The 26,966-nt window shown below is 31.5% G+C and overlaps 1 protein-coding gene across 1 annotated transcript; it reads right to left on the bottom strand.

Moving 5' to 3' along the window:
- Window positions 1-803: 803 nt before the first annotated feature.
- On the bottom strand, window positions 804-20,224 carry LOC135929799 (uncharacterized). Its single transcript, XM_065466521.1, has 16 exons — window positions 18,679-20,224; window positions 18,366-18,599; window positions 12,001-12,099; window positions 11,103-11,222; window positions 10,463-10,635; window positions 9,786-10,133; window positions 9,341-9,491; window positions 8,994-9,144; window positions 7,084-8,903; window positions 6,792-6,840; window positions 6,520-6,626; window positions 6,088-6,268; window positions 5,150-5,292; window positions 4,645-5,010; window positions 3,832-4,082; window positions 804-1,648 (listed from the first exon to the last, which is right to left on the bottom strand). The coding sequence occupies exons 1-16, from the start codon at window positions 20,222-20,224 to the stop codon at window positions 1,214-1,216; spliced, it is 6,174 nt and encodes a 2,057-aa protein (XP_065322593.1). The 3' UTR covers window positions 804-1,213.
- Window positions 20,225-26,966: the final 6,742 nt, after the last annotated feature.

Raw genomic sequence — 26,966 nt, 5'->3', positions numbered from 1 at the left:
AGTGGAGATGATATGGTAGATTGGACTAGAGGGTCGGTGTTTAGCAATTGCTATGTGCTGATTATCGAAATCTAGCATTAGCATAGAAAACCCTTCACAAATATCATGCTTACTATTCGCGAACAAGATTTTTAAAATTTGCTAATTTCTAATTTGATATAAAGGATCATTTTATTTGTATTTCAAATTTAATAATTATACATTTCATAAATCATCTTTTTTTATTGAAATTTATATATTTTTATAACAAATTTTATAAAAAAAATTTCTTGTCATTGGGAGATTTTTGAGGGGACTATTTAATTCTATATAATATATAGCATTGTAACTCGCAAAGTATCGTTTTTTTGGTTATATTTTTAAACGATACTTTAGTAGGTAAAATTCTATTATAATGTAAATGAATGACTTAGTAAAACTTATCTAGAATGACGATTCCTCCATTAAAACGCGTATCGAAGCACAACAGCTGGCACCAGCTGATTTGCATTTAACACGCATTTATTTAAAATTGAATGAAACATCAGTCTTGTAATTTTACATGTCATAAGAATATAATTTTATAAGTATATAATAATGCTTAATGTTATATAAAAAAATAATGTACAAAAAAATAATAAAATCTTTTTTTTTTACGTATAATAAAATAATCAATTTAAAAAAATATCAAATGATTGCGAAATTATTATAATTTTTTCATTTCATTTTAAATTCTTCTTTTTTTTAAAAAAAAAATAAATATATATTTCAAAAAAATATAAAAATTTCATTTTAAAAAAAAAATAAAAATAATTTTTCCTAATTTAGCACTAGTAACAATCTTTTTTTAAGATATATATATTTAATATAAAGGAGGATAAATTTCAAAAATAAAGAGGAAAAGAATACACAAGTGTTATTTGACCTATTCATAAATTTCACTAGTTATATGGGGGAATAAGTAATTGAAATAACTATTGCTAGGAACAAACCTAATGTTATACGCATTAAGATTATTAAAAAAAAGTGGACTGTTTTGAAATAAAAAGCACTTGTTTTCACATTTTTGTTCTTCTATAATTTCGATTTAGAAATAGTAAATCAATCACGAAAAACATATTAAAATCAAAACCAAAGAATTCATAGCATTTTCGAACCTTAAGGGTTGTAAAGGAACAGGAGATCTAATTTTTTTTTTAAAATAATACAATATTTTTTATATTTGTAAAGCGTCTCAAGGTTTGGTTTTCTTATTATTCCTCGCAGCCTTGAGAGCCACCCTATCGGGTGGTGGCCTGTTCAATTTTAGAATGGAGGAAGCGTTAAAATTCGCTTCATTTTCGACAGGTTTTCGCGTTGAAGTGTCGGGAAGGATGTTCGAATCAATAACATCCTTCTTACTATTATTACGGTAAGTTCCGTTTATACCCTGACCGTTAAAAGAAATTTTAGCGGTGACCATTGGTGCGGTAGAATTTATGAGGGGCGCGAAGGAGTTATTTTTTGAAGGTAAGGTTAAGGGCAAAAACATGTAGTTATTCAGCGTGTTATCTGTATCGGGTGCTATGACGGGAGTTGATTTATTGTGGCAATTGACGGTAGGGCTGTTCGTATTGATGATTGGCAGATGGGGGCTGTTGGGACTTTGTGACATCAATTTTTGTCTCACCTTATTTATTTATTTTTTTTCGCAATTTTAATTTTGTTAGAAAGAAAGTTGGTAAAAAAAATAAGCAAATTTATTTTTTATAATATAACGAATAAATCGAATATTTTACTATCCGAATCCGATTCGAATAGCGGATATTCGTTAGGAGGACTTAAATAAATATTTTTAAAATAAAACTAAATGGTTAATTCGATGGACGAAAATATTGAATCTTTATTGTAGCTATTATTATTAGGACTTGAACCACCTTGGACCGGAAACAAAATAATGAGAAAAAAAATCAAGAAAACCGAAAATATTATTTTAAATTCAAAAACGAAAATCTGTTTAACTATTTTTCTTCATATACAAAATCTGTGACTAAAATTGAGTCTTCAATAACCTAATTTTTATTTATAACTTAATCACGTGACGGTACTGCTATAAAAGTACCTCCGATGCCCTAAAATCTCAGAATGCTTAAACCAGACAATCTCATGCAAATACAAAATTTGGGGCACATCCCATGGACTTTGGAGCCCTCTAATCGATATAACGGAAATAAAACGCCCAACATAAAATCACTATTATTCCTTGGAAAATGGGGAGATGGCCTCTTGAGCCGGTAAATAGCAGGATCGAAATTAGTGTTGTTAAACGGCTCGTTTTGAGCAGATTTTTAAAAACGGCGAACTCAATACTTCATTCAGAAAAATATTCCCTATGCCTGAAGATTTAGCTCATAGAAGGAACAAAGATCTATACAAATATTATAGAAATCTTGAGGCTTAGGCAATATTATTCTGGCTAAAATATGGAGTTAGCCGTTTTTAAAAATCGGCTCAAAACGAGCCGTTTAACAACACTAATCGAAATAGCGAAAAATTGGAAATCTCGCTTATATCTCTTAGAAAAATTTTAAAGTAAATTTGAAATTGATATTAATAGATGTTAGGGAAGTAAACACATCTATTTAAATTAAGTTTTTTTTAAAAAAATCTCTAAAAAAGGAGGAAATATAATCTTTGTTCCCAATTTCGTCCCTCTCCGTGATTTAACGGGAACCCTTGAGCCAACCTATCGGGTCTTTTATGAAGCATCTTCTGGTGTAGATCACCTTTCCCAAGGTTTAATATGGATATACAAAACAAAACAGAGGGGTAATGTGCAAGAACCATTCCTGCCTTTACTTACAACAATATTCGGAATTCGGATGAGGCCCTGATATTCTTCAAAGTAGCTAGAATAAATTACCAAAAAGAGAACTTACTCTTTAAAGCAACTGTTAGCTCTGGACATTCAAGATTATCTAACTAAGCCTCCTTGGTTTCCGGTACATCTACGCGAAACTGAATTTGGAATATCACGAAAACTCAGCTTAATTTTTCTTTTCCAGATCATATTATACATGTTGTATTTTGTATTCCATATTAAATCAACCAAAAAAAAAGTCGATTCTCAACCCGACCCCCCATCAATTTTTTTAAAAAATTCGTATGTTGGTAGGTATAAATGTGTTATTTTTTCAACTTCAAATCATTTTTTGAGCGAGTTTTTTAAAAATTTCGAAATTCTGATTTTTACTGAAAATGTATGTGCCGTTATATTTGGAATATCTACCCTATGGATTTCAGATAAAATTTCCACGAACTTTTAAACTTAATCAAATTTATATTCGATTTTCCATATATATTTTATATAAATTATAAATGACTCAAAGGTTAACAGCAAAATTGTCTGAAACTTATAGAGTTGGTATTCTTAAACATGATAGAATAAATAAATCTGGTAAAATCCATTTACAAATTTATTAAATCGAGCTCAGAAAATGATTTAAAAGTTGTAAAAATAACATATTGCCGGAAAAAACACATTAACGCTAACTTGTATACTACTATCATACAAATTTATATAAAAAAAAATCGAAGAAGATAGGATTGAATCTTCGGCTAATTCGATATGGAATACAATATATATTAATAACATTGATAATATAAATGGAGCATGTGATGGATGATAATAGACTAAAATATATCTAGAATAGAAAACATGTCATTCTCATTTTTTAAAAACATAATAATAAATCAAAAGTTTATTTTAAAAGCAAAAAAAAACAAAATTCCCAATTTTTTTTTATTATGATTTTTTGACTATTCCAGGACCTAACCATCATAAAAATTATAATATTAAGAGCACTCCAAAACCTCTCTAATCTTCAGAGTCAGGCACATTTTGTTTGGAAATATGTCCTTGTGAAGAGCTTGGAATTCGTTGACAGCTTTGCTGGAAGGGAAGAGGCTGTGTTCGCTGAACAATTGCATAACTAGGATCCTCCTCTTGTCCAGGGTCTGTCTGATAGAACTACTATTAGGAGGATTAAGCAAACTGGATGTCACGGGAGTAGTACACATACCTTGGCTGGAGATAGTGGTAATTAGACACATAGGCACACTACCTTCATTTAAAAAATGATTATTAAAAGGAAGTTAATTATAGCTAACAAAGTATAATGTAATCTAAACATCTTCTTTTCCCAGTTTGGAAGCGAAACCTTTTCTTAAAATTTGAAGAAACCGGAAAACCTTAATTTTTTTTATTGAAGGATCGAAATCACCTGTTCTAACAACACTATATACGTAAATATGTAGCTGTAATCTTTACATAATGCATAGGAACAGTACACTTTGTATTTGCAAAAGTACACAGTGTGTGACCAAGTAAATCCATAATAAAATTATTTAATGTTTTAATTTTTTGGGGAATTTTTAACAGTTTAGGAATAGAAACCAAAACCCCATCAAATCTAAGACGTAACTAAAAGAGTTTTTTGGAAAAATTTTTTAGGACATGAAACCAGAGTTATTAAACGATATTTTTCGAATGTATTTAGATACATATTGTAAGTAACTCTGCGCGGAATAAATAAATTTTTTTAATGGGGAAATGTTTTTAGAACCGGCACCAGAACTCTTTTTAGTGTGGGTGGCAAACTTCGAAAAATGCAATTCCTGATTTACTTTTGCAGCTGTGGTGGCTAGAGATGATAGCGGCGTTGGCCAAAAGATCCAAGCAAAAATTGTTGCCGAAAAACAGTGTATCGGTACTTTCGCTGCTAGAATTTAAACCCGGAGACTCTAGCTTTTGATCGGTCATCGAGTAATTACCATGGACTGGGACGTTACGATTTTTAGGGGTTGTAGTCACCTTATTTTTGCTCAAATTATAAGAGGAGAACCGAGGATAATCGTTTACAAATAATCTGTCGTTGTTCTTGATTTCGATGGAATGATCGCACGTGGGAATAGGCTGGGTGAAAGGAGATTGAACAAGCTTGGTAGGGGTGGCCAAACTGCAATACTCCAAGATTTCTTGATGAAGCGACACTAAAAAAAATTAATATTTAAGAAAATTCAGTTATAAATAAAAAATTTCTTTTCTTTTATTTATTATTTCTTCCATTTTCTCTTTCTTTCTTTTTCTTTTTCTTACTATTAGCCATATAAGAAGATATGGTAGAAATACTTGAAAGCTTCCGCTTTTTACGATAACTCCCTAAAAGAAGTGCTGGACTGGCTGGCAATAACTCCGCGGGTTTTTCTTGCATTTGCGGAATGAATTCGGGAAGTGCAGCTAGTCTCTCTTCAAAATTCACTTGATCAAGTACACTTTAATCGTTAATTAATTAACATTAAATAATAAGGGATACTTGTATTAATAACCATATTTTTTTAAATGTATCGAAGCAGATACAGATACAAATTCTAAAAAAAAGGTCAGTTGATACAACTACCGCGTTCTGTAAAGAGTTCATCGCAATCATTTTAAGACGAAGCTCAACTTAGAGTTTTAATTCAATTTTTTATGCCAAAAGCTTAACTAAGACTTTAACAACACTCGTCGTATATTTAGAGGAAGCCAAGGTATTTCCGTCTCTTCGCCCGTTTGTCTCTCTCAGAGGTGCGTTTAAGAAGAAGTTGTATTTATTTTCTTTTGGATTTTAATTTTAATTTACCATTTTAGTTATTTAAAATTCCTTTTTTTCATTTATTTAAGCTTTTTTTAAAAAAAATTTGCTTTCGTCAAAAGATATATTTAGAGAAGAAACTTGCAAAAAAAGACATTTCCACTGTTATTAACTGAACTCTTGATCAGCTCGCGTCCCATGGAGGATACGAATTAGTCAATTTAGGAAATCCGCCAATTTAAATAAGAACATTCGTGAAAAGTTGATTTTTTTCAAACAAAGGTTAGAACCGAAATCAGAACCCGATAAAATCTAAAAGCTGGAATATAAGCCTTATCATTGTAGTCCTAGTGATTTGAATTGACAATCAGCCATTTTTATGACTAAAGCTAATAGCCGTAGTCATTTTTCTTTATAAGCCATAACTTAATACAAAGCGACTATAGCCATTCCCAATCTACGGCTGAGGTATATGAATGAAAAGAAGGGGTCTCACGTGCCATAAGATGAGGACGAGATATGACTCGAAACGATCATACTGGAATTCAAGGGTGGATTGAAAATTGTGAAGCTTTTTGGTTCCGGGTCGTCCTTGGAAGAAGGTATCACTGTCGTGACGGGCAGAGAAGTAAGGAGAGGGATCCCTATGGGGGGAAACGAATCGGAGATCGGGGTACCTTTTATAAAACACAATCTTTAGAAATCGTATGGGTTAGTATTTTAAAACATATATAATTCGGACAATATTAATAACACATTTTAGGATTTATTTAATAAATTTTTAATAGAAATTTTTCTTTCTTTCGAATATAAAACCAATTTTCCCCTAAAATGGCATAGTAACGGATACTATATCTATAAGTATATACGATCTTTCACGTCACATGTAACTCATAATTCGTAGTAGCAAATGATTAATAAAATAAACTTTGATTAATGACATTAGGGCAAGTATCTGGTGGCTTCGGACAGGGAGATTGGTGGTTCAAGGTTGCGATAAACGAGTTTGCATAATCAGTGCTTATAGGCAAGAATCTGTGTTCCATGAAAAATTATAATGTAATTGGCATTATATCAATCTCTCTCATTTTTTTAAATATCTTTCTTTCTTTCTTTTTTATTTATTTATTTCTTTCTTTTCTTTCGTTACTTAATATATTAATTGGATTAACGGTAAGATAAGATATTTTTTTTTATTACTTCAAAGGTTTGAACATATGTGGGTTAAAGTAAGAAGATGAATTGCGACCTAAATGAAATTTATAAAAATAGAATATTTAGTAAAAATCCTTTTTGTTGTGCCCCTAATTATGCAAAATTCCTCGAAATCTACATAAATTGTCGATCATTTTTCCTCATTATTTTAAAAACGCATGCGCGATAAGTGGCGATATAAATGCTTAATTCAATGGCATCAAAATAAACAATTGATTCGAATAGCTATTATCTGAGGTCTCAACTCTAAAAACTATTATTTCAAAAAATAATATACTCGCGGTGTTAGGCAAAGCGTTTAATGGATAGTATACGATTGGATTCGTTATGGGGGTATTCGGTATATAACCCAGGTTTGGCAATGAGTGTTTATTTGGTTCATTGGAGGAATTTGATGGCAAGTTAAAATTACTGACGTGGCTAGCTGGGGAGCTCAAAACACAATTGACGTAATCACATGCGCTCGCTTTATTCAACAAGGAGTATTCTTTGTCCTGGCGTGGCATATTTAGCCCCAAGAAATTTGACGCCATGATTGGGGCCGGGTGGGGGATCGCACTACCCTCGTTGAAGGTCAAGACGTTTTTCGACCTCAAACTGGTCCTGATGTGGTTCAAGTCGTGAGTCTGGGGTAGCAACGATTTAATCAATCCAAATTGAGTTTTATCGTGCGCTGATGGGCGACTTTTAGGAATATAATTGACTAAATTACTGCAGTCGCTAGAATAATCAGCTTTGAACCCCGTTTGTTGCCTCACATTTTGGTTCAAGGCGCCGTTTTTTACATTTTGGTAATCGTGCCAATTTGAGTAGAATAAAGGGTGATGCTGGTTATCAGAACCGCTACCTAAATTTCCACTCGCATCTATAGACTGATCGGCGGAACTGTAAGTTTTACTGGCCAACATATCTCTGCAAGCGAGGTTGTTGATTCCGAGAGGAAAGCTGAAAGATAAGGCATTAAAATCCGGATATAGATATGGAACGTTTTTTTTGTTTGTCTGGATTGTCGGGGTCGCCAACGTTTTATTGTTCGACAACATGCGGCTATTCAATAGCGAAGCGCCTATATCGTTGTAATTACGAAGGGCCCTTGCCAGGGTGTCTTTGTTACACAAATCTCTGTTATCTTTCATCAATGAAACGGTGTTGCTTGAGAGATAGTTAATAGGCGTGACGCTATAGTTAACAAGATTACTGCCGTATAAATTTTCAGGATTAGTTGAATAGGCGCCAAAATCTAATTTAACGTTTACAGGGGCGGAGGAAGCGTGGAATGAAAAAGCGGGTGATGAAAGAGTAATGGCCTTAGTTGTAGGAGCGGATGATGATATTTTCTTTAGGTCTCCAAAAAAATGATGATTCTTAAAACTCTGATTTATGGCGGGCAAATTGTTGATATTGTAATTATCGTGAGTCGATGGCACGTTTGTCAGGAATACAATTTTGGAGAAATTGGTGTTATTTTCGTCCAGCGGATCGGATATTTGTTTATTCAAGTAGTTGCAACCGTTCAAAATATTTTGAGAATTAACTGTGTTACTAACACCGGGTTTTAACATATTGTTTTGATGAGCGGCTACTAAGAGTGCTAATTTGGAAGAAGCTTTGTTGATAAGTTCCGAGGGGCCAGAATGAGTGTTGGAACCATTTTTCAGCACTAGGATAGGGAAGGTTAAGGTGTTGTAAGAGCTAGTATTGCCAATATTGCAAACATTCTTCGTATTCGTATTATTATTACCGTGGCCCGAAATTGGGTTTGCTAAGTCCCGACTAGATGGTATGAGCTTGAGAGAAGGAACGATGCCGTTCTCAACGACTACATTAGCGGATTCGAATTCTTTCGTCTGACCAACATGTTCAATTTGTGACTTACATATTTGATCGAAAAAATTTTGATTTTGGGTAGATGAAGCAATGTTTTGGTTAATCAATTTATTGCAGCCATTTTGGTTTTTAGAATTATGATGGTGGGTGAAGACATTCCTTTCATCCGATTTCGGTAAAATATTGACTAAGTTTGAAGAAAGGTTGTTGGCAAGTTTGGACTGAGTTTTGTCAGCCAAATTTTGAGCCGAAGTTGAGGTATTGATGGGACTTTAAAATTACATAAATGAAATGAGATTAAGGCATAAAAATTCTATGCTTATTTTATCCTTTTTTTAAAAATTAAAAGACATATTTTACTTAAAAGTGCTCTTGGGAAATGATTTAGAGATTATATCGTTATTATTGGATTCTGTCACAATTTCGGGATCACTGTCAATCACCTCTTCGCAGCATTTCAAATCAATACGAACATCCTTAGGATCGACATGTGGCATCGTGATATCATTTTCTAAATAAAAAATAATATTATTTTGTGGCATGTAGAAGGAATTGGTCAAAATATGGAAAGATTACTCAAGTAAAAAAAACATAATTATATGATATTCATCAAAATTCAAATTTTATCCCAAAGCATTCACATAAAACATCTAATATTTTTTTTTCCTGTCGTAAGCCAAACAAGATCATTTTTAAAGGCGGTTTACTTTTTAAGGTATTGTCATTGTCACGCGTAACGGGTATCGCGTGGTTGTCTTGCGAAATTTCTGACTGGTTGGTATTGGAATTGGAGGACTTCTTACGTTCCTTATTGCACCATTTCCAATCAGGGTAGGTCTTGTAATGGGCCTCTTTAACCTTCATTTCCGTTAAGATTCAATAAATAAATCCTCCCTCGAAAATGAATTACACAACATTAGATTATTAGCTCGCGATTCGTGGAAATTTTAAAATGGGGCCCGGTTCCTACTATATTTTTTTTTAGAACGAAACAATTTAACCTTCTATCCCATGTTAAAAAGATATACTTAGACGTAGTCTAAATCAAATAATTTTAATAAATATTTAGCGCGCGTGGACACTGAGAGTTATCAGTGCCACTAAAAAAAATTGATAGTAAATCCGGTATCCATTTTCTCTAATATTTATTACTTGTGAAGCCAAATCGTGATACAATTTTTTTTGCCCAGGTTCTAATACGTACCACCATTCCCCGAGTATCTTAGAAACGGCTCTGTTATCCTTGTTGGGATGCCTTTGATGGACTAGAGGTCTGTGCCTTTTGCTGAATATCATGAATGCGTTCATGGGTCTCCTGATACGTTGCTTTATTAAGAGGTTATCGATATCGGGAAATTGGCCAATTTCCACTCCAGGAGGTTTGGTTAATGTAGAAGGATTGGCAAGATCAGGGTAGAATGGAACTGGCTTTATCGGGCCTAGTGGGTCATCGTGCTTGATATCTAATTGATAAGGCCATTTATGAAGATGCTCTTTGGTCTGCGATAAAAAAAATAATATATATATATTCGAAAAACAATGTAAGATTGTGTGTTAATTATTAAAATAAGGGAACCGCATCACTAATCCTAGAGATAAATAAAGCGCATTATAATTTCAAATCTAATCGTCACTTTTTCATTATAATTTTTACGATGATTCTTTCTAAAAGAATCTAACACCTTTATTATATAAAAATAATTTCTATCCGATAAAATCCTTCCCAATTTCTTTCTCCGCTAAATTTCAACCTAAACTTTGAGAAAATCTCTTCATTTTAAAAATGTGTACAAGTAAAATTTGTATTTAAAGGAAAGGGTAATAAAAACCTGTGGTGACAAAAAAATATTTTCAGATTTCGATTTTTTGAGGGGAGGAAAAGTGGTGAGACATTTGTCGATACGTGGTGATATGACCTTTGGTGATTTAGAAGTATGGATCGTAGGAATCTCGGAAAAGGATTTGCTCTTAATTTTTGGCAATAAAATTTTGGATGATGCATCTGTAGCGAAAAATTTTTTTTTTAATATTGTGTATTTTGAAAAACCCAATTATAAACGTCAATTATCCCACATCAAGAATCTTATAATTAATATATATAGTTTATTTATATTTTAAATCTATGTATATATCGAAATAAATAAATTTTTAATTAGACGCGATAAATTATAAATAAATATTAAAACATATCACAAATCATCTTTAAATCATATCCAAACGATATTTATTGGATGGCGCCTTGAGAAGTGCAATAATCACTCAGGAAATAAATAAAAAAAACGGGATACAAAATAGGAAAAAAAAAAATTTGTTTATTTTATAATTTCAAACTTTTTGTGAAGGGATATTTGAGTAGCTATTCAATTTTTTAATTAAAATGGTCCTTTCTATCTGTAAAAGATTTGGCGAGATTAGTTTCATAAAAATCATTCTTTGTGATAGATAAAAAAAAAAGGTAAATATATTTACTGAAATCTATGAGCGGTACTTCATCGCACATAAAAACGTCGTCTTCGTCATCGCAGCATTCGGTAGCGTTCAGCGGTTCCTCCAATGTCGATGAAAGATTTACTGATTTGCAATCCGATTCTTTTAATTGTAATATTATTTCAATTTATTATAAAGAATAAATTGATGTGCATTTTTATCCATTTTGTGGTCGATATCAAAAAAAGTTAATAATCAGGGCAGAAAGGTACTGGATAAAAATACCCCTAGCAGAAAGACATTGGACGCGAATTCCTTCACACATCGCACTATACTAAAGAGCAGATTTGTGCGAAGGTTCGGTCTATACTATATGAGATGGCTACCACCAGTCGGAAAATCGGTGATTAACGGGCAGGGTTAAATGACCAGATTCATTCTGAGGATTTAAAGTTATGACTCAAGTAATGAACTTTGAATTTTGGTATTCAAGTCTCAAGTCGAGATAAATTTTTACAAATTAAATTTCCTCCAAAATGAGTGGGCCGCCATTTTAAAATAACTAGTCGGTGCCCAGTCGTTAAAATCAAGCTGATAAGTTAGGGCAGTTGAATTTTACCGAAACTAGGCCCCAGGATCTGATGTAGGCTAAGGTTATTACCGTCTATGGCTATAGATTTCGGCCTAAAGACTGATTTAGCATAGGGAGTTATATCTCTATTCATTATGAGAGGGCATAGGCCGAAACAAGGTATGATATGCTATAGGCTATATGGGATAATTAGAATTATCTTAATTTTTTTTTGAAATAATTTGATATTTTTGCCCAGAGCGTTAGGAGAATTTATATTCAGCATTCTTAAAATGTAATTTAGGTTTTGTATAATTTTGTGGATTTAAAGTAAGATTATATTCAACTAATTTCAAGATGGATGCATACTTTTCATCTCTTTAAGGTGTGCGGCGTATGGTTTAATGTACGATAAGGTCGAGTTGTTTGAATCGTAGACTGGTAAAATATTGAACCACGGTGTTGATTCTAAAATATTGAGTTGATAAATTTAATATTTATAAATAAATATATTTTTTTTTAGAGAATCGTCTGCTTTTTTGCGAAAGATAAATTTAATGTTTTTAAATTTGCTCTGGTAACTTCATAAATCCTATTTATAAATTCGGTAAGAAAATCTAATTATAATTGATTCTACTTTATATATAATTTTGTTAAAAACTCTATGATTGTATACTTATAGTATGTACGCAAGGAAATAGATTAACATTAATTCTTAAACCCTTATTTATGGCGAGAAAAAAAAATATAAATTATTTTTAGGAGTTAAAATTAAGTACCATTTCCTAAAATTTTATTAGAATTTCTAGCTGATTCACGTTTGTTCCAATTAGTGGTATATTTTTTTTGTTAAAATTTTAAAATGGGTTCTTAAAAACCAGGGGTGAACCCCAACCTGGATTCGGGAAATTTAAAATTGTTTGGTTGGGAATTTTGAAACCACAGAACAAACAGAGACCGATCTTTAGGACAACTCATTAAACCCGGGGTAAAATGGACCTGGAACAAGCTCTGACCCCTCTTAGGAAATCGGTTTCAATTAAGTTCCTGTTATCAAAATTTCCATCTAATGAAATTTAAAATTCTTGAATCCGGGTTCGAGTTCACATCCCTGATAAAAACAAATTGTAATCTATATTCCTCATAAACATCATAATGAATCAGATTATACTTTCGAATAGTACAAATTTTAATTATAATAATATTGGTATAGTAGTGTATCAGTATCAATGACATATAATAATAACTAGACCGACGATGCATTCATAATAATGCATTTGGAAGCGTCGTTGAAATGCGAATCGGCTGGATCCGCCATTTTGGTACCCCATATTCTCATGTTAAAACTATTATTAAATTGATAACTCGCTTCCTTATTATCTCCTCGATGATCGGGCAATTCTTTAATAAAGTTTGCGTCAGACCCAGGAATATATCGGTCCTCTCGTTTAAGATTTTTTTTAATAATGATATGGGTGATCAAAATAACGTCCCCAGCTGTTTTTCATCGATGTACACTTTTAATGAATGTATCGTTAGTCTAGGTATTATTATATGTCCATTGATCAGTGTATAATAATATTAATGACTAATAAAATAATACCACATACCATAGCCATTACCATACCACAGTACATAAAAATGAGGATGAAAAAAAAAATATAACCAATTTCTTATTTTTCACATTTTGGCCTCTTTTACGATGGCAATTTTTTTTTTAAAAAAAAAACAAATATTTCTTATAAAAAAGAAGAAAAAATTTTGTTTTTCGAGAAAAATTTTGAGACAAATTATTTGTGTCTTAATTTTTGATATCTGAAATATAGCCATTCTATTTGAAAAAGTAGCTAGAGCACTCCATTTTGGCTAAAATTTTTTTTCAAAATGATGGAGTGATTTTTACAGTGTGATGGGTAATGGTTTATTTATAATACGCATTCTATCAAGAATTCTAAAAAAAACAATGCTAGGAAGCAGCTTGATGACATTTTTTCTCTTATATTTTACAAATATGATTATATGAGTTATGCGCTAAGCATTGTTTTTTTTCGCTCTAACTGAACTGGAACTTAGCGGATACCGATTTTTCAAAAAAAATTTCCTTTTAGTTAATCCGAAATATAATTATCGGCAAAATAAATATTAAATTTTGTCTACCATATTGTTTATTTTTTAAAATTATAAATCTTCATTTCCGATAGAAAGGAAAAACAAAAAAATTCCCTATTCTACCTAGAGCGTTTTGTTTTCCTCTCATTTTCCTCGAGGAACAAACAAATTAAGGAAATTGGATGTGGTTAGAATTATTTCTAAAATAACTGCCCGTGTTTTATATTTTCAGGCCAGGCCCGAATTTATTTTTAAACATATTATATTTATTTTCAATTTTTATAGTTAATAATGGCGATTTAAAGTATTTGGTTTCTAAATATTCGGTTCAGCCTGGGTATTCTATGAACCTGGTTCAGAGATTTTTCACTGAACCCAAATCCTATTTTTTTAGAAGGACGGTTCGCCACTTTAAATGTTAAAAAAAATCATCCATTATGTGGTCTTCAAAGATTTTTTGCTCAAAACTTCCAACTGTTTTGGGCACCTAAGATCTGCATGGACGGACGAGGCTACAGGCTCGGTAACCTGTGTAAACTATTTTTCGGGCCGGGATAAAAATACTATGAACCTGGCTGAATAACCATTTTTTAAATTATTCAGGGACCGGTTAAAACTGAACCCTAACCTAAATGTAAGGCAACCATTTTCAAAACAAATTATTAATATTATATTATTATTAGGTAGGGCAAATATTTACCTTTTTAGAAATTTTGTTTTGTTTACAAAAAATCAAATTTTCACGCTGAATTTTATTTAGTATTCGACTAATTCGAAAATCGAATCAAATAGTTTGAATATTATTCCTTCCGAATAATTCGAAAATCGATCACGCCACATATTCGCTTAAAATGAATCGAATATTAAGTATCCGATTCGAAAAAGAGGGGGGATGTTTCATGAGACGAAGATAAACACGTCTAAAATGCCGCGAACAAAAATTACGCATACTTTTTAAACAATAAATAAAATATACCAACTTCGAACCTAATTGATAAAAAATTTTCATTTTTAAAAATTATATGTAATTTTGTTTGCCTTATAGATTAAGGCTTTAAAAAATATAATATAATATTTTATCAACCACGTTGTTTATATTTAATTGGAAAAATATTTTTTTAAAAAAAAAAGAAGAAAACGCACGCAAATTCTATTTGCCTCCACCAATTTTTTTATTTTATTTTACAAACAGATACTTCTCAGAGACCAGCTGATCCGCATCCAAAAACCTGGTTTTTAGAAAGATTTATTAAAAACACGGCAGGGCCAGACCAAGCCTATATTTTAATTATATAAATAAATGGAATCACGTGGTTAATTTTGATCGACTATATATCACCTCCCCCCCCCCCCCGATTACCTAGTTGGATTCAGAAAAAAACATGGTTCTTTGCTGGATTCGAACCCAGAACTACCGGATTGAGGTACACGCCCTCATCCGATTAAGTCACAGATGCTCGTCGAAAATGATTATTTTTATTTAAATGTAAATATTATAGATTAAAAGCATTGGTTATTTCGATCGTATCACATTTTTTATTATCGAGGAAATCTTAAGTGAAAAACGTGCTTTTGCGCGTGCGCATACTATACAACTATTATACATTGAGCACGCGCCTATTTTTAATGGCTAACTCAATATTTTGGCTATAAAAATATTTTAAATTCGCTAATAAGATGTACGAACCTTTATACCACCTATGAGCAAAATCTTCATGTTTGCGTAATATTTTTGCATATAAAATATTGAGTTAGCGGTCTTTTTTAAAAAATCGGCTCAAATCGAGCCGTTTTACAACACTAATTCTAGGTAACTAGAAAGGTGAGAGCTAATCGTTCCCGGGAATTCACAGATACAATAAAAGTATCACCCATGCGTTACTTATTCAAAAAAAAGTTTATGGATTTTTAAGGGCGGTAGAGGACGGAATATCGTGCAATTTTTTTTAAAAAGAATTCGTAGCTATAATTCAAAGATCACATTGGATTTAATCAGTTTCGAAAAATAAAATCCTAAGAACCAGTATTCTAATAATTAGAATCCCTTAAAATTTTCAGGAAATAGGGACGAGAGTTCTAAACGAAAGGCATCAAAAAATAAAACAGAGCCAAACCTTTTGAACGTTTTCAGAAAAATATTTTCTTAAGTCTGCTCTTTCTTTCTTTTAGGAAAAAAAAAGGGTAAAGTAGTATCATGTATCTTTTTTCGCCACAAAATTATAATGATAAGAATTCGCTTCGCGTAATCAAAAGGGGAAATTTTAACAGATTCATGTTTCATTTTTCGGAGCCCCCTAAGCAATCATTCAGGAAATTTAAAAATTGGATCAACAACAAAAAAAAATAACGTAAAAAATTCCTTTTTTTTATCATTATATTTTACCATTATAAAAATTTACGTGCGCTAAATAAAATAAGAAGCAATCGAAGAAACGATAAAATTATTAGTCATCCTTATACATACAATTAAGTGGTAAGTATAACGATTATTACGCAAGGAGAAAATTTATTTTTTATAAATGTGGCGCAAGCGCATATATAGCAAGCGCCATCTTGCTTTTCTCCATTTAGTTTTGGCAGTGAGAGAATATAAAATCTTAAACAAATACCTCGATAGGTGTTTCGCGATATAAGGCAATAATCAGGGATCCAATCCGAAATATACAGAACCCAAACTAAAGCTGAATTGTTACAAATTTCGACAACCTTAGGTCTATGAACCCTTATGATATCTTAACTGTTTTAAATATTATCATAAAATTTATTCTTTTTCCTTATAAATATTAATTTAACAGAAGATAATCTTGAAAATATTTTAATTGATAAGACTTGATAGTATTTTTTTTAAAGAAAAATAATTATATAAAATAAATAATCTTTGTTAAAAATTTATTAAATTAGTTAAATTTGTATTCGCAATAATAATAAGATAAGGGTCAGTTGCCTCATGTATGAGTTAATTTTAGTGCTAACAGTGAAATTTTTTTAAAAAAATGGGGTTTTCTCTATACATAATTCTAATAAATTTGTAAGCAAATGAGTCCTGTTCTTAAAGATTCGGGCGGAACTGATATCATTATACCAAGTCTGAACCGTTATTATCTGAACCTAAACCTCGTTATGGTTGTCATCCCTGGCTATGATCGCACTTATATTCTATAGACTTAAGACTCGAAGTTGAATGGCACAAAGTAGGCAATTCCCCCCCCCCATATCTAGAAATTTGTTCTAATATATTTAAAGTAAGCTGTCAACCACTTACCATAAGATCGTAATCCGAATTGTCTAATATTAAATGTGATTAATACGCGAATAAACGTAAACTATGGTCGCTTTGCTAAATCCAATTAATATTTAATTTCAAAGTTAGATTTACGATTATTAAATTATCATATATATATATATATAATATATAGTATATATGACAATTCCTATTGGTATTCATTCTTTTGTCACCAAAATTTTTAATGAATATTTAAAACGTCTACGCTCTCTGAAATTGCGAGATTTTATATGATTTAAGAATCATTTGGCAGAAGCCTTTTTATAAAAGAAAGGTAGGTAATATAATTTATAAAAACTGGTATGAAAAATGAGTACAATTTAATTTTTTTTTTTTGATTTTAGACCACAAAAACCATGTGATACATTATGATTCCACAGAGGATGGCACGATAATTGATATATTTTTCAAAAATATTTGCAAATAAGATTTAACCTAATAAGCGCTTATTATTATTAAATCCCCACAACTGGGCTGGATAAAGTAAAGGGAGAAGATAAGGAAGAGTGAGAAGAATAAGAGGATGAGATGTCAATTATTAATATTATACAGAAATTAGGTGTATACCGTTTTCTTTCTTTTTTTTATTTCTTTCTTTTCTATATTTATTGCATTCTTTATTTTTTTTCTTCTCTATTTTGAAGTAAAAATTACAATATTTACTCGTTTATTTAGGAATATAATAAAATTAAATACTGAATAATTACTTTTTAATATCTTATTATTTTTTTACGATCTACAAATTATTTACTAAGCGAGCCTTCGAATTTCGTTTTTATTTTCTTTTCTTCTTTTTAGTTGTTTTTTTAAAATAGAAGTATTTTCATTCAAATTTATTTTTTATAAATCGGTATTTCAGAACAAAAAAGAAATTGAATAATAATTAAAAATAAATCGAAAGTAATAGTTTGGAACTGGAATTCGTATAATCGAGTCAAATCGAAGACCGAAACCGGATCAAATACAAAACCGGAACTAAACCGGGGCATACTTAAAAACCCGAAACTCTCGGGACAAACTTTGGAAATATTCGATATTTCAAATTTGTCGTTGAAGAATTTTGCACAGACACGTCCAGTCCTGTCGATAGAATTTTTTTTTTTAAAAATGGTGGTTTTTTGATTAGGGTCAAATTTTAAAAAAATTGATTCATAAGGGCGGGAACACTATAGATCGGATGAGGGATCTAAAGCTTACCCCCCCCCCCTACCCATACCCATCCTAAAGATATCACATGATGACCATTGCGGGTTTATGGTTGAGGTCGGTTTGCGTATTCACTTGGAAAATATTTATTTTTAAAAAAAAATGGATAAAAAATATAAAAAATTGTTTTTTAAACCTTTACGGGTGAGGCTATCGTCACTAGACATGAGGAAATCGTTCAAATTAGTATCGCGTTTGGAACTAGAGTTGGATAGGGATACCAGCATATCGGCAACCTCTTTTTCGCAAACACCAAAAGCGGGTTCTACAAAATTACAGTCCACGTAAGTATTATTGCAATCTAGGATGTCGCATTTTGAGGAAGTAACCAATGATTCTTGCGTGATATTTGAATCGGGAAAGGTGGCTGCTACGATCAGTCATTTCGTTATTAGGCATAGTTTGAGAAGATGAAAGGTGGTTAGTGGTGGTGGCGATGACAGCTAAACTATCGTCCAAGGGCTCTGTCGAGTCAGTTAATTTAGCGGTAGAAGTTCCGCCACCAATATTTATAGAGGCTACCGATCTAAAGTTCTCAACGCTAGACGCAATGTTTGCCTCAAAAATGATCGGATCCCCGTTATGAACAGTTCCACCGGTATCCAAAGTCGTTATCGATTTGTTGTCGAACCGGATACGAAATAGCTCTTTACTGCTGCTGCTGTCCTTAAGAGCTAAATCCGATGAATTCTGCGGGGTGGGTGATGGGAATAAAGCGTTTTGGCTGTTCTGGTTGAAATGGGTATGACCCACGATCAAATGATGATAGCCATCTCCCGAGTGGTGCTGAACTTGTTGCGAAAACGAGTAATTGGAGGAGTGGTTCGAATCCGTGCGGAACGAAAACAAAGGGGTGGAGGATAGGGAGGAAGAAAGGTTGGATAGGGTAAAGGGAGAAGATAAGGAAGAGTGAGAAGAATAAGACGAGGGGTTGTTAGAATTGCTATTACCACCGCTCAAATGGCGCGAGCAAAAACCCCGTCTTTGGGATTCCTTGGAACAATCGGAGCGAGAACATAGTCGGCGCCATTGTTTACCGTTAAACTTTTTACGCACCCCTTGGGCAGTGACCACAATGTCGCCTTTTGTGTAAGGCGGCTGAGGAGTCACTTCGCGCGTGTTCACCGCTTCTTCTCTACCATCTACATTATCGATGATCTTGGTAGTTGCAAGATTATCATGATTACAATCATTATTCGTGATTTCTTTTCTATCCATGTTATTTAAATTATCGAGTATTGGCTCTTCAATTGTCAATAAAGTGGAACTAGAAGGAACGTTGCTTTCCGAAGCAGAACAAGTAGCGAAGGGTGTGATGATGCGATTCGAATAATAAAAGAGTTCCTCGTGCCAGGGCCATTTGATGAGTCGGAGACTATTGCGTTTGCACCAAACATCCAGCGAATCTATGCGAACCAAGAAGGATAGCGTGTTTCCGTCGAAGGCTATTAGATTTCCTTCTGCGAAGGTATGGGTAGGTCGAAGGGGAGCGGATATCGCGCAGCATACCCTACCTTTCCCGGATTGTATTAGAGATAAAAGCTCGATTATAGATGGCGTCTGATCGCTCACTAGATCGACCGAGTTGTAAAGATCTAGACTATTGACGTGAGAGTAATCGTATGTCAGGGCAATGACTCTCTTTTTCCCCTCAGTATCGTCACCATTCATCGCATATGCATGTGTATCTTGGTCGCATTCCACGCTTATAATGCTCTCAGAAAAGGCCTTTATGGTGCCGGGGAGGAAATGGGAAGATATGGCCGCAGTATTTCCGAAATTACCGTTATTGCGGGCTAGCACTTTGTGGCCCACCCAGCCTCCTTGCTGGAAAATGGCTTCGAGTATATCTCCCATCTCGTTATGCCCATTATGAGCAGGTTGGTGGTCACTTGTCGGCGCAGCCGGAGTTAGGGATGATGCGATACTATATGGGTTACTCGCTGCTGCAATCCCATTGGTTAGGCTCTCCGCGTTGCGATCGTAGAAATTCATTTTTTAAGAAACCCCTTTACACTCGCATTTCACGTTTCGCCATCGTTAGAAAGATTAGGAAGAAGCGTTTTAGCTGATCACGTTGAAGAGAAGGAATTCAAATGAGCAGTACTCGTATATAATTTTAAAAATTTATTACAAAAATAGGATACCGAGAAAATCATTAAAAAATAAAGAAAATATAATTTGATTGGATAATCGAAAAAAAAAATTAATCAAACATAAACAAATAGAATTTATATTCAAAATGTCCGCGTTTGTAAATTTATTATTTTATTTTTCGTAATTTTTATTTTTACTATTTTTCGGAAAGATAAAAAAAAATAAAATAAGTTTTTTTTTTTATTCGTGCGTAAAAAAAATAAAATAAAAGTATAATAATAAAAAAAATGCTAGCTTAATGTATCTAACATTTTTGTTTTTTAAAAAAAAGGATAGATGAAATAAAGCTTTCTTCAACGTTATAAATTTATAGTATACACATTTTATAGGTTTTTTTATTTTCTTTCAATTACGTTATATTATCATTCATTCATTTATTTGTATAAATAAAATGAGTAAATTATGAAGATATGTTTCACTTCACTCCCCCTGGTGGTATGTTATGGGCTAGCTCTGTATGATCTTAAGAATGAAAACATCCTTAAAAAAGGCCAATCCCAATATTATTTCGTTTCTTTTTAGAGAAAGGGGACGGGATAAAATGGACTAGTGATATTGCTTGCGGGTGATCATAAGAACTATAAATAAAATTCTGGCTTTCGTTTCTGAGATAAAGGATAGATGATTTATTTGTAGGAAAGGTGAAATAATTACTTCAACAGATGATAAATAATTATTTTTTGCATATATCTGGCAATACCTGTAGAGTAGTAAATAAAGAAATAATATTTTTTAAAATAATCAATATCATAGTTTTTTTTTTAATATGTGTCCATTTTAAGAGATTAAAAAAGGGAATTAAGTTTTAAATGATACTATGTCACTAAATAAATGGAAGCTAGAATCTAAAAAAATCAATATTCTAATCTAGAGACACGGTTTATTCAATAAATTGAATTTAAAAGTGAAAAGATCGAGCCAGCTATATACGCCATTTTGTAGTGGGAATTTTGACTAAATGGCATTTGCGTTTTGGTTTAAAAAAAAAATTATATTCTATTAATTAGTAAAAATAAATAATAAAAGATAATAAATGAGTCTGTGTGCAGACCACAAAATATGGCGTCTACAGCTGATTACTATACGTGTACAAGTTTAATCAACTAAGTAGTAAGTATACATATATATGATGGCGCTAGCCAGTCCTAAAAAATTTTTGAAAAGGTTTCTCGGCCCGGCCCAAAAAATATTTTTTACCCACAGGCTTCAGGCAGCACTAAACTCTAATATATCAATGTATAAATGGCTTTATAGCTGTATTTAGATCTATAAAAAATATGGTCGATTTGTCGTCTAATCGATTCCAAATATTTTTAAAATACTTCATAGAACTACTTTAAAATTAGAAAAAGATTAATAAAATAATGAAAATAAAATAAATTGTTCCATAAAGAAAACAAAATAATATTGAATACTTTCGAATATAAAAAAAATTCGATCGAACGAATAATGAACGGACCAATTATTCGGCGAATAATTTTTCATAATCATTATTCGTATTCCAAATCGAATAATTCGTTTAAAGCACTAATTTGTTTTAAAACTTGAGTCATGGATCTTCTTAGAATTGGACGCAATAAAGTGAAGGTTTATAAACAAAAATTTTTAACCCAAAATATAATTTTAGAAAACTTCCTTCACTTAAAGCAATGTATTAGATTTAAAAAAATTTTCAAACATATGGTGGGTGATGGACGGGCTAAAAAAATATTTCTTTAAACAATGAAGAGGGGACGGGCGATTGGCAGGTTAATTTTAACTATTTTTTCGGGTAAAATAAGCGGAATAAACTTGCATATATTGAATATTTTATAATATAAAGCCAAACTAGCCAAATATTTTTTAAACATTGGAAGGGTGGGCGGATCAAACAAAATTTATTGATATATGAGAGGGTGAATATTATAAAAAAAAACCCTGAGTGGTTCGGTCGAAAAGTTTAAAATAACAAGTGGTCGGGCTTATAGATTAAAATGTGCCCATTGCAGATTTCTAATATATACTTTTAAAATATTTTTTTTGCTTACGGATAGATAAAATAATGAAATAATAAAAAAAAAAATTAAAACTTCTTTCAAATGAGAATTTCGTGTGATATGGAAAGGATTTAAATTTTTTATAACTAATTGAGCCTAAAGAAAGAATGATTTATTCCTAGAAATGTATAATTATTATTATATTTTCAAATTTACAATTCAAAAGAACCTTTTTACCATAATAAACAACAAACAATGACTAAGTATTTGTTTTACAAGTATAATATAAAAATATATTCATATAATATAATATAGCAAGGTTAGGCGAATAATGTTAAGTCGAGATCCGCACTGAATATTTTTTAAACAGGTTTACCGGTCAATAATTCCCTTCTATTTAATGTCCATTATAATATCGTGTTATTCTTGACCGCCAAGGCCCGACCACTTAAAGTGATATTTAACATCATAGTCAAAAAATATTTTAATTGTCTATCATTTAATTCTCATATGTATTGATAAAAATATTCGTGATACCCCACCCCCCCTCCCCAAACTTAATATTTTTACCCCCCCCCTCAACCGGACCAAGTCCAACCTATTAAGACTGAGTAAATACTATTAAATTCAGTCAAAAAATATTTTAATTGCTTAATTTGTCTATATCATTAGTCTGATAAAATTCAACACAACTATTTTATTATTTATTTAAACCTATTTCACCACCCCCCCCCCCCCTCACCCACCTTCTAAAGTAAGTCCAACCCATGAACACAAGGAGTGAATATTATTATTTCAAAAAATATTTGAAATAACTTCTATTTGATACTCATATTGATATTTTGTGTTGGTACCCAAGGCCTAGACTCTTCTATTAAGAAGTAGACCTCCAATTGGATAGATCCTTTGATTAGCTATCGATCGACACATTTTTTTTAATATAAAAAACGTTACATTAAATTGTATCAAAATGTATCTTAAAAGTACCTAAAAATAGATAAATATTACCTCTAAAATAGTATCAGATGCCGATACTTTTTATAAAAGTATATCTCCAGATACAGACACCATATATTTTGTATATAGACGCTTTAACAACTGTTAACTATATAATGACGCATTTACGAACCTTTCTAAAGTATCGAATTATACGTTATGTCCATTTTTATTTCCATACCCTAATCTCGCCGTGTAATCTTTAAATTATTCACAAATGAGATAAAATATTACAAATCGATGGAGTTACTACAATTTGTAATTCTTATCATTGGGAAGATGCCATTTAGATAGAAGAAAAAAGAAAATTTCTCACATTAAAAAAATAATAATCTCTGCATGTGAATATTGAAATAAAATTTAAAAATTTATATAAAAACCAACTCTTGTATGTCTATATCAATGTCATATAATAGTACCTAGACTAACGATGCATTCATTAAAAGTGTACATCAACGAAAACAGCTGGGGACGCCATTTTGGTTGCCCATATCTTTATTAAACATTTTATATGAGAGGCCAATTTATTCCTAGGTCTGAAGCAAACTTTATTAAAGAATTGTCTGATTATCGAGATAATAAGGAAGCAAGTTATCAATCTAATAGTAGTTTTTAACATGATAATAATTACTATATGGGTTACCAAAATGGCGGGAAAAGTTGATTTGTTATTATATGTAATCGATCTATGCCTGCTGATATTCCCACCTCTGACTAATAATACTTGCATAAACGAACTCATTATTTTCTATATTACTCAACACTAAAAACCAGGGTTGTGAACTCGAACACTGATATTTTATTGAACCAAAACCTCGAACATTTTTTTTTTAATTTAAAGGTTCAGGGTTCAAAAAAATTTGAAACAGTATTGAAAAAATATATATATAATAACATGTAAAATATTTATATAATAATTTTAAAAAACATATTAAATTATTTAAAACATAATTGTTTTATTTTTATTTTCAATAATAAAAAACATGTTTTTTTGAAATCGTTTTTTTAAAATATGAATGTGTCTATTTTATGTAAATTTAAAAATTTTCCGGATACCGAACCGTACCCAACCGAACTTGGTTCAGAGATTACTGAACGGAAATCCGAACCTTTTTTTTTAGAAAGATGGTTCACAGCCTTGTTAAAATCGGTCAGAATCAGATGGAGTCAGAGAAAATGTCTGCTCGAATTCATTCATTCATTTTTTTTAAAAATTTATAAAAACTTTAATATGGGAGACCAAGATGGTGTATCATCAGCTGATTTATATTCAAAAACGTTTTGAAGCGTATTTTAAATGAATGCGTGGTCAACATAAATGATATGCAAAATTGGCGCTGCATTATTATTTTTTGAATAGTTCATAAAAATTTAGTTAAGGTGCCCGCCCCACCCCCGTGTATTTTATTCGGATTTCTTTTATTTTATTGCAGGGTTATGCCTTTGGGCTTAGGGAGCAACGCGACGCTTTCGGTTCTTGTTGTGGATTGGTCCAATAATTAAGCGACCCAATATTTCAACGTGGAAAGGGGGGGGCTTTCACTTTTCTAATTATTATAATACGTATTTATTTAAAAAAAAATTGTATACAACCTGAATATTAGATAGTGAAGAGGAAAAAAAAAGCAAATAATAATGATTAGAGGAAATAATTGTGAAGAATAATTATGATAATTTCAAGAATATAAATTTAACCTACTCCCATTGATATTAAATTTTATATGAAAAACATAAAAAGCTGCGCAATATATATAGGTGCGCGCGTTAAAAGAAAGAAAGAAAGAAAGAAAGAAAGAAAGAAAGAAAGAAAAAAGAAAGAAAGAAAGAAAGAAAGAAAGAAAGAAAGAAAGAAAGAAAGAAAGAAAGAAAGAAAGAAAGAAAGAAAGAAAGAAAGAAAGAAAGAAAGAAAGAAAGAAAGAAAGAAAGAAAGAAAGAAAGAAAGAAAGAAAGAAAGAAAGAAAGAGAAGAAAATAAAAGTAGGAGTTCATGAAAACGCTTGGCATCAAACCTCTTAAAGATAAGAGATATTTGTGATGCTGTGCGTATTTATTATAGGAAAAATATTCCTCTACGCGAAGTTCTCGCGTGTTTTTGAACATCACCCCCCCCCCCCCCAACACGCTCGTAAAATAAATAATCCGATTCGTAAAACTAAACGTGTTATATTTGAAGAGGAGTTTATTACCAAAATGTATAAATAGAAGTCAGAAATAATGGTAACCGGACCCGGTTAGCATTTATAACCCGGTTTTCCGGTTGACTAGAGTAACTATTTTGCCCAACCCTATCCACCAAGTTTTTTTTGAACTAGGTTACATTGACGATGTAATTAGGTAAGATATGATGAATTTGAAATGAAATTAAAAGCTACAAATGTTTACCATTGTATAGCAGTAAAAACAAAATACTCTTTTATTAATTTTTTTTGCTTCATAATAACTAATTATAGTGTTTTTTTTTAAATAAAATTTTACTTTTTGAATTAAATTATTTTTATTTTAGAGAATTCGTGTTTTTTAAGCATAAAATTCATAGGAATGTACAATAAAAAAACACTTTTAAAAATACATGTTTTTTTTAAAAAAAAGAAGTTGTTTTTTTAAAAAACATCAATTATAAATTTTTTATTATTTTTTGGATTCTGGGTTTATGAAAGATGGGAGAAAGAAATGAGATCCATGAATTCATGAATGGATTCGTTCTCTTAGTGTAGTATTATCAATTTCTTTCTTAAAATAAAAAAGCATGATATTTTGACATTTTGCGTAGCATACCATAGCGTGTAAGAAAATATCAAAGTATGATATTTTGACACTTTGCGTGACACATCTTAGGGTTGTCAGAATATATCATATTGTGTAAGACAATCCTATTGTAATAGTGCTCGGTAAATATTATATAAGAACTTTGAATAAAAAAAATTTTTTTTTTTTAAAAAAACTTAAATAAATATTTGCATTAAGGGTGGCATGGTAGGGATATGGATGGGTAAGGGGGAGGGGGTTAAAGTGTCATCCTATTTATATTTCCAAGCAGCTGGACAAATTTATCTGTTACGTATACCTCATTAAAAAAACCTAAATGAATATTTGCATTAAGGGTGGCCATGGTAAGGATATGGATGGATGAGGGGGGGGGGGGGGTCAAAGTGTCATCCTATTAGTATTTCCAAGCAGCTGGACAAACTTGTCTGTTACGTATACCTCGTAAAATAAACTTAAAAAATTTATTCAGCTTGCACTATTTTTTTTTTATAAAATATTAAAAAATCGAAATGTAAGATATTCGAAAGAAATCTATATATTTATAAAAAAGACATAAAATTGGCCTTGAAGAAAGATAAATAAAATTTTTTATAATAATGGTATTATTCGTGCTATAATAAATTACGCGATTAAAATACTTTAATTTAATAATGATGATGCTGATAACGGTTAATATCTTCTCAGTTAATATAGCAAAAAAAGAGTCTGAGTCAATCTTCAAGACAGCATTCAGAACATAACTAGATAGTCATGGTTAATTTCACTATACTCCGTTAATACAGCAGAAAGAGTTTAAGTCAGTCTTCAGGACAGCACTCAGAACATAACTAGATGGTGATGGTT

This window comes from Gordionus sp. m RMFG-2023, chromosome 5 (assembly GCF_954871325.1).
Source record: "Gordionus sp. m RMFG-2023 chromosome 5, tfGorSpeb1-WG-v2, whole genome shotgun sequence".
NCBI classification, from domain to species: domain Eukaryota; kingdom Metazoa; phylum Nematomorpha; class Gordioida; order Chordodea; family Parachordodidae; genus Gordionus; species Gordionus sp. m RMFG-2023.
Note: the sequence above shows the minus strand (reverse complement) of the source record. Positions and strands in the feature narration are given on the sequence as shown.

Coding starts and splice junctions, on each gene's coding strand:
- LOC135929799 (XM_065466521.1), bottom strand. CDS start 20,224: ATGAATTTCTACGATCGCAACGCGGAGAGCCTAACCAATGGGATTGCA. Junction 10,134..10,462: donor ATATTTTTTTGTCACCACAG/GTTTTTATTACC, acceptor TTTTTATCGCAG/ACCAAAGAGCATCTTCATAA. Junction 6,841..7,083: donor CGCTTTGCCTAACACCGCGA/GTATATTATTTT, acceptor AATTTCATTTAG/GTCGCAATTCATCTTCTTAC.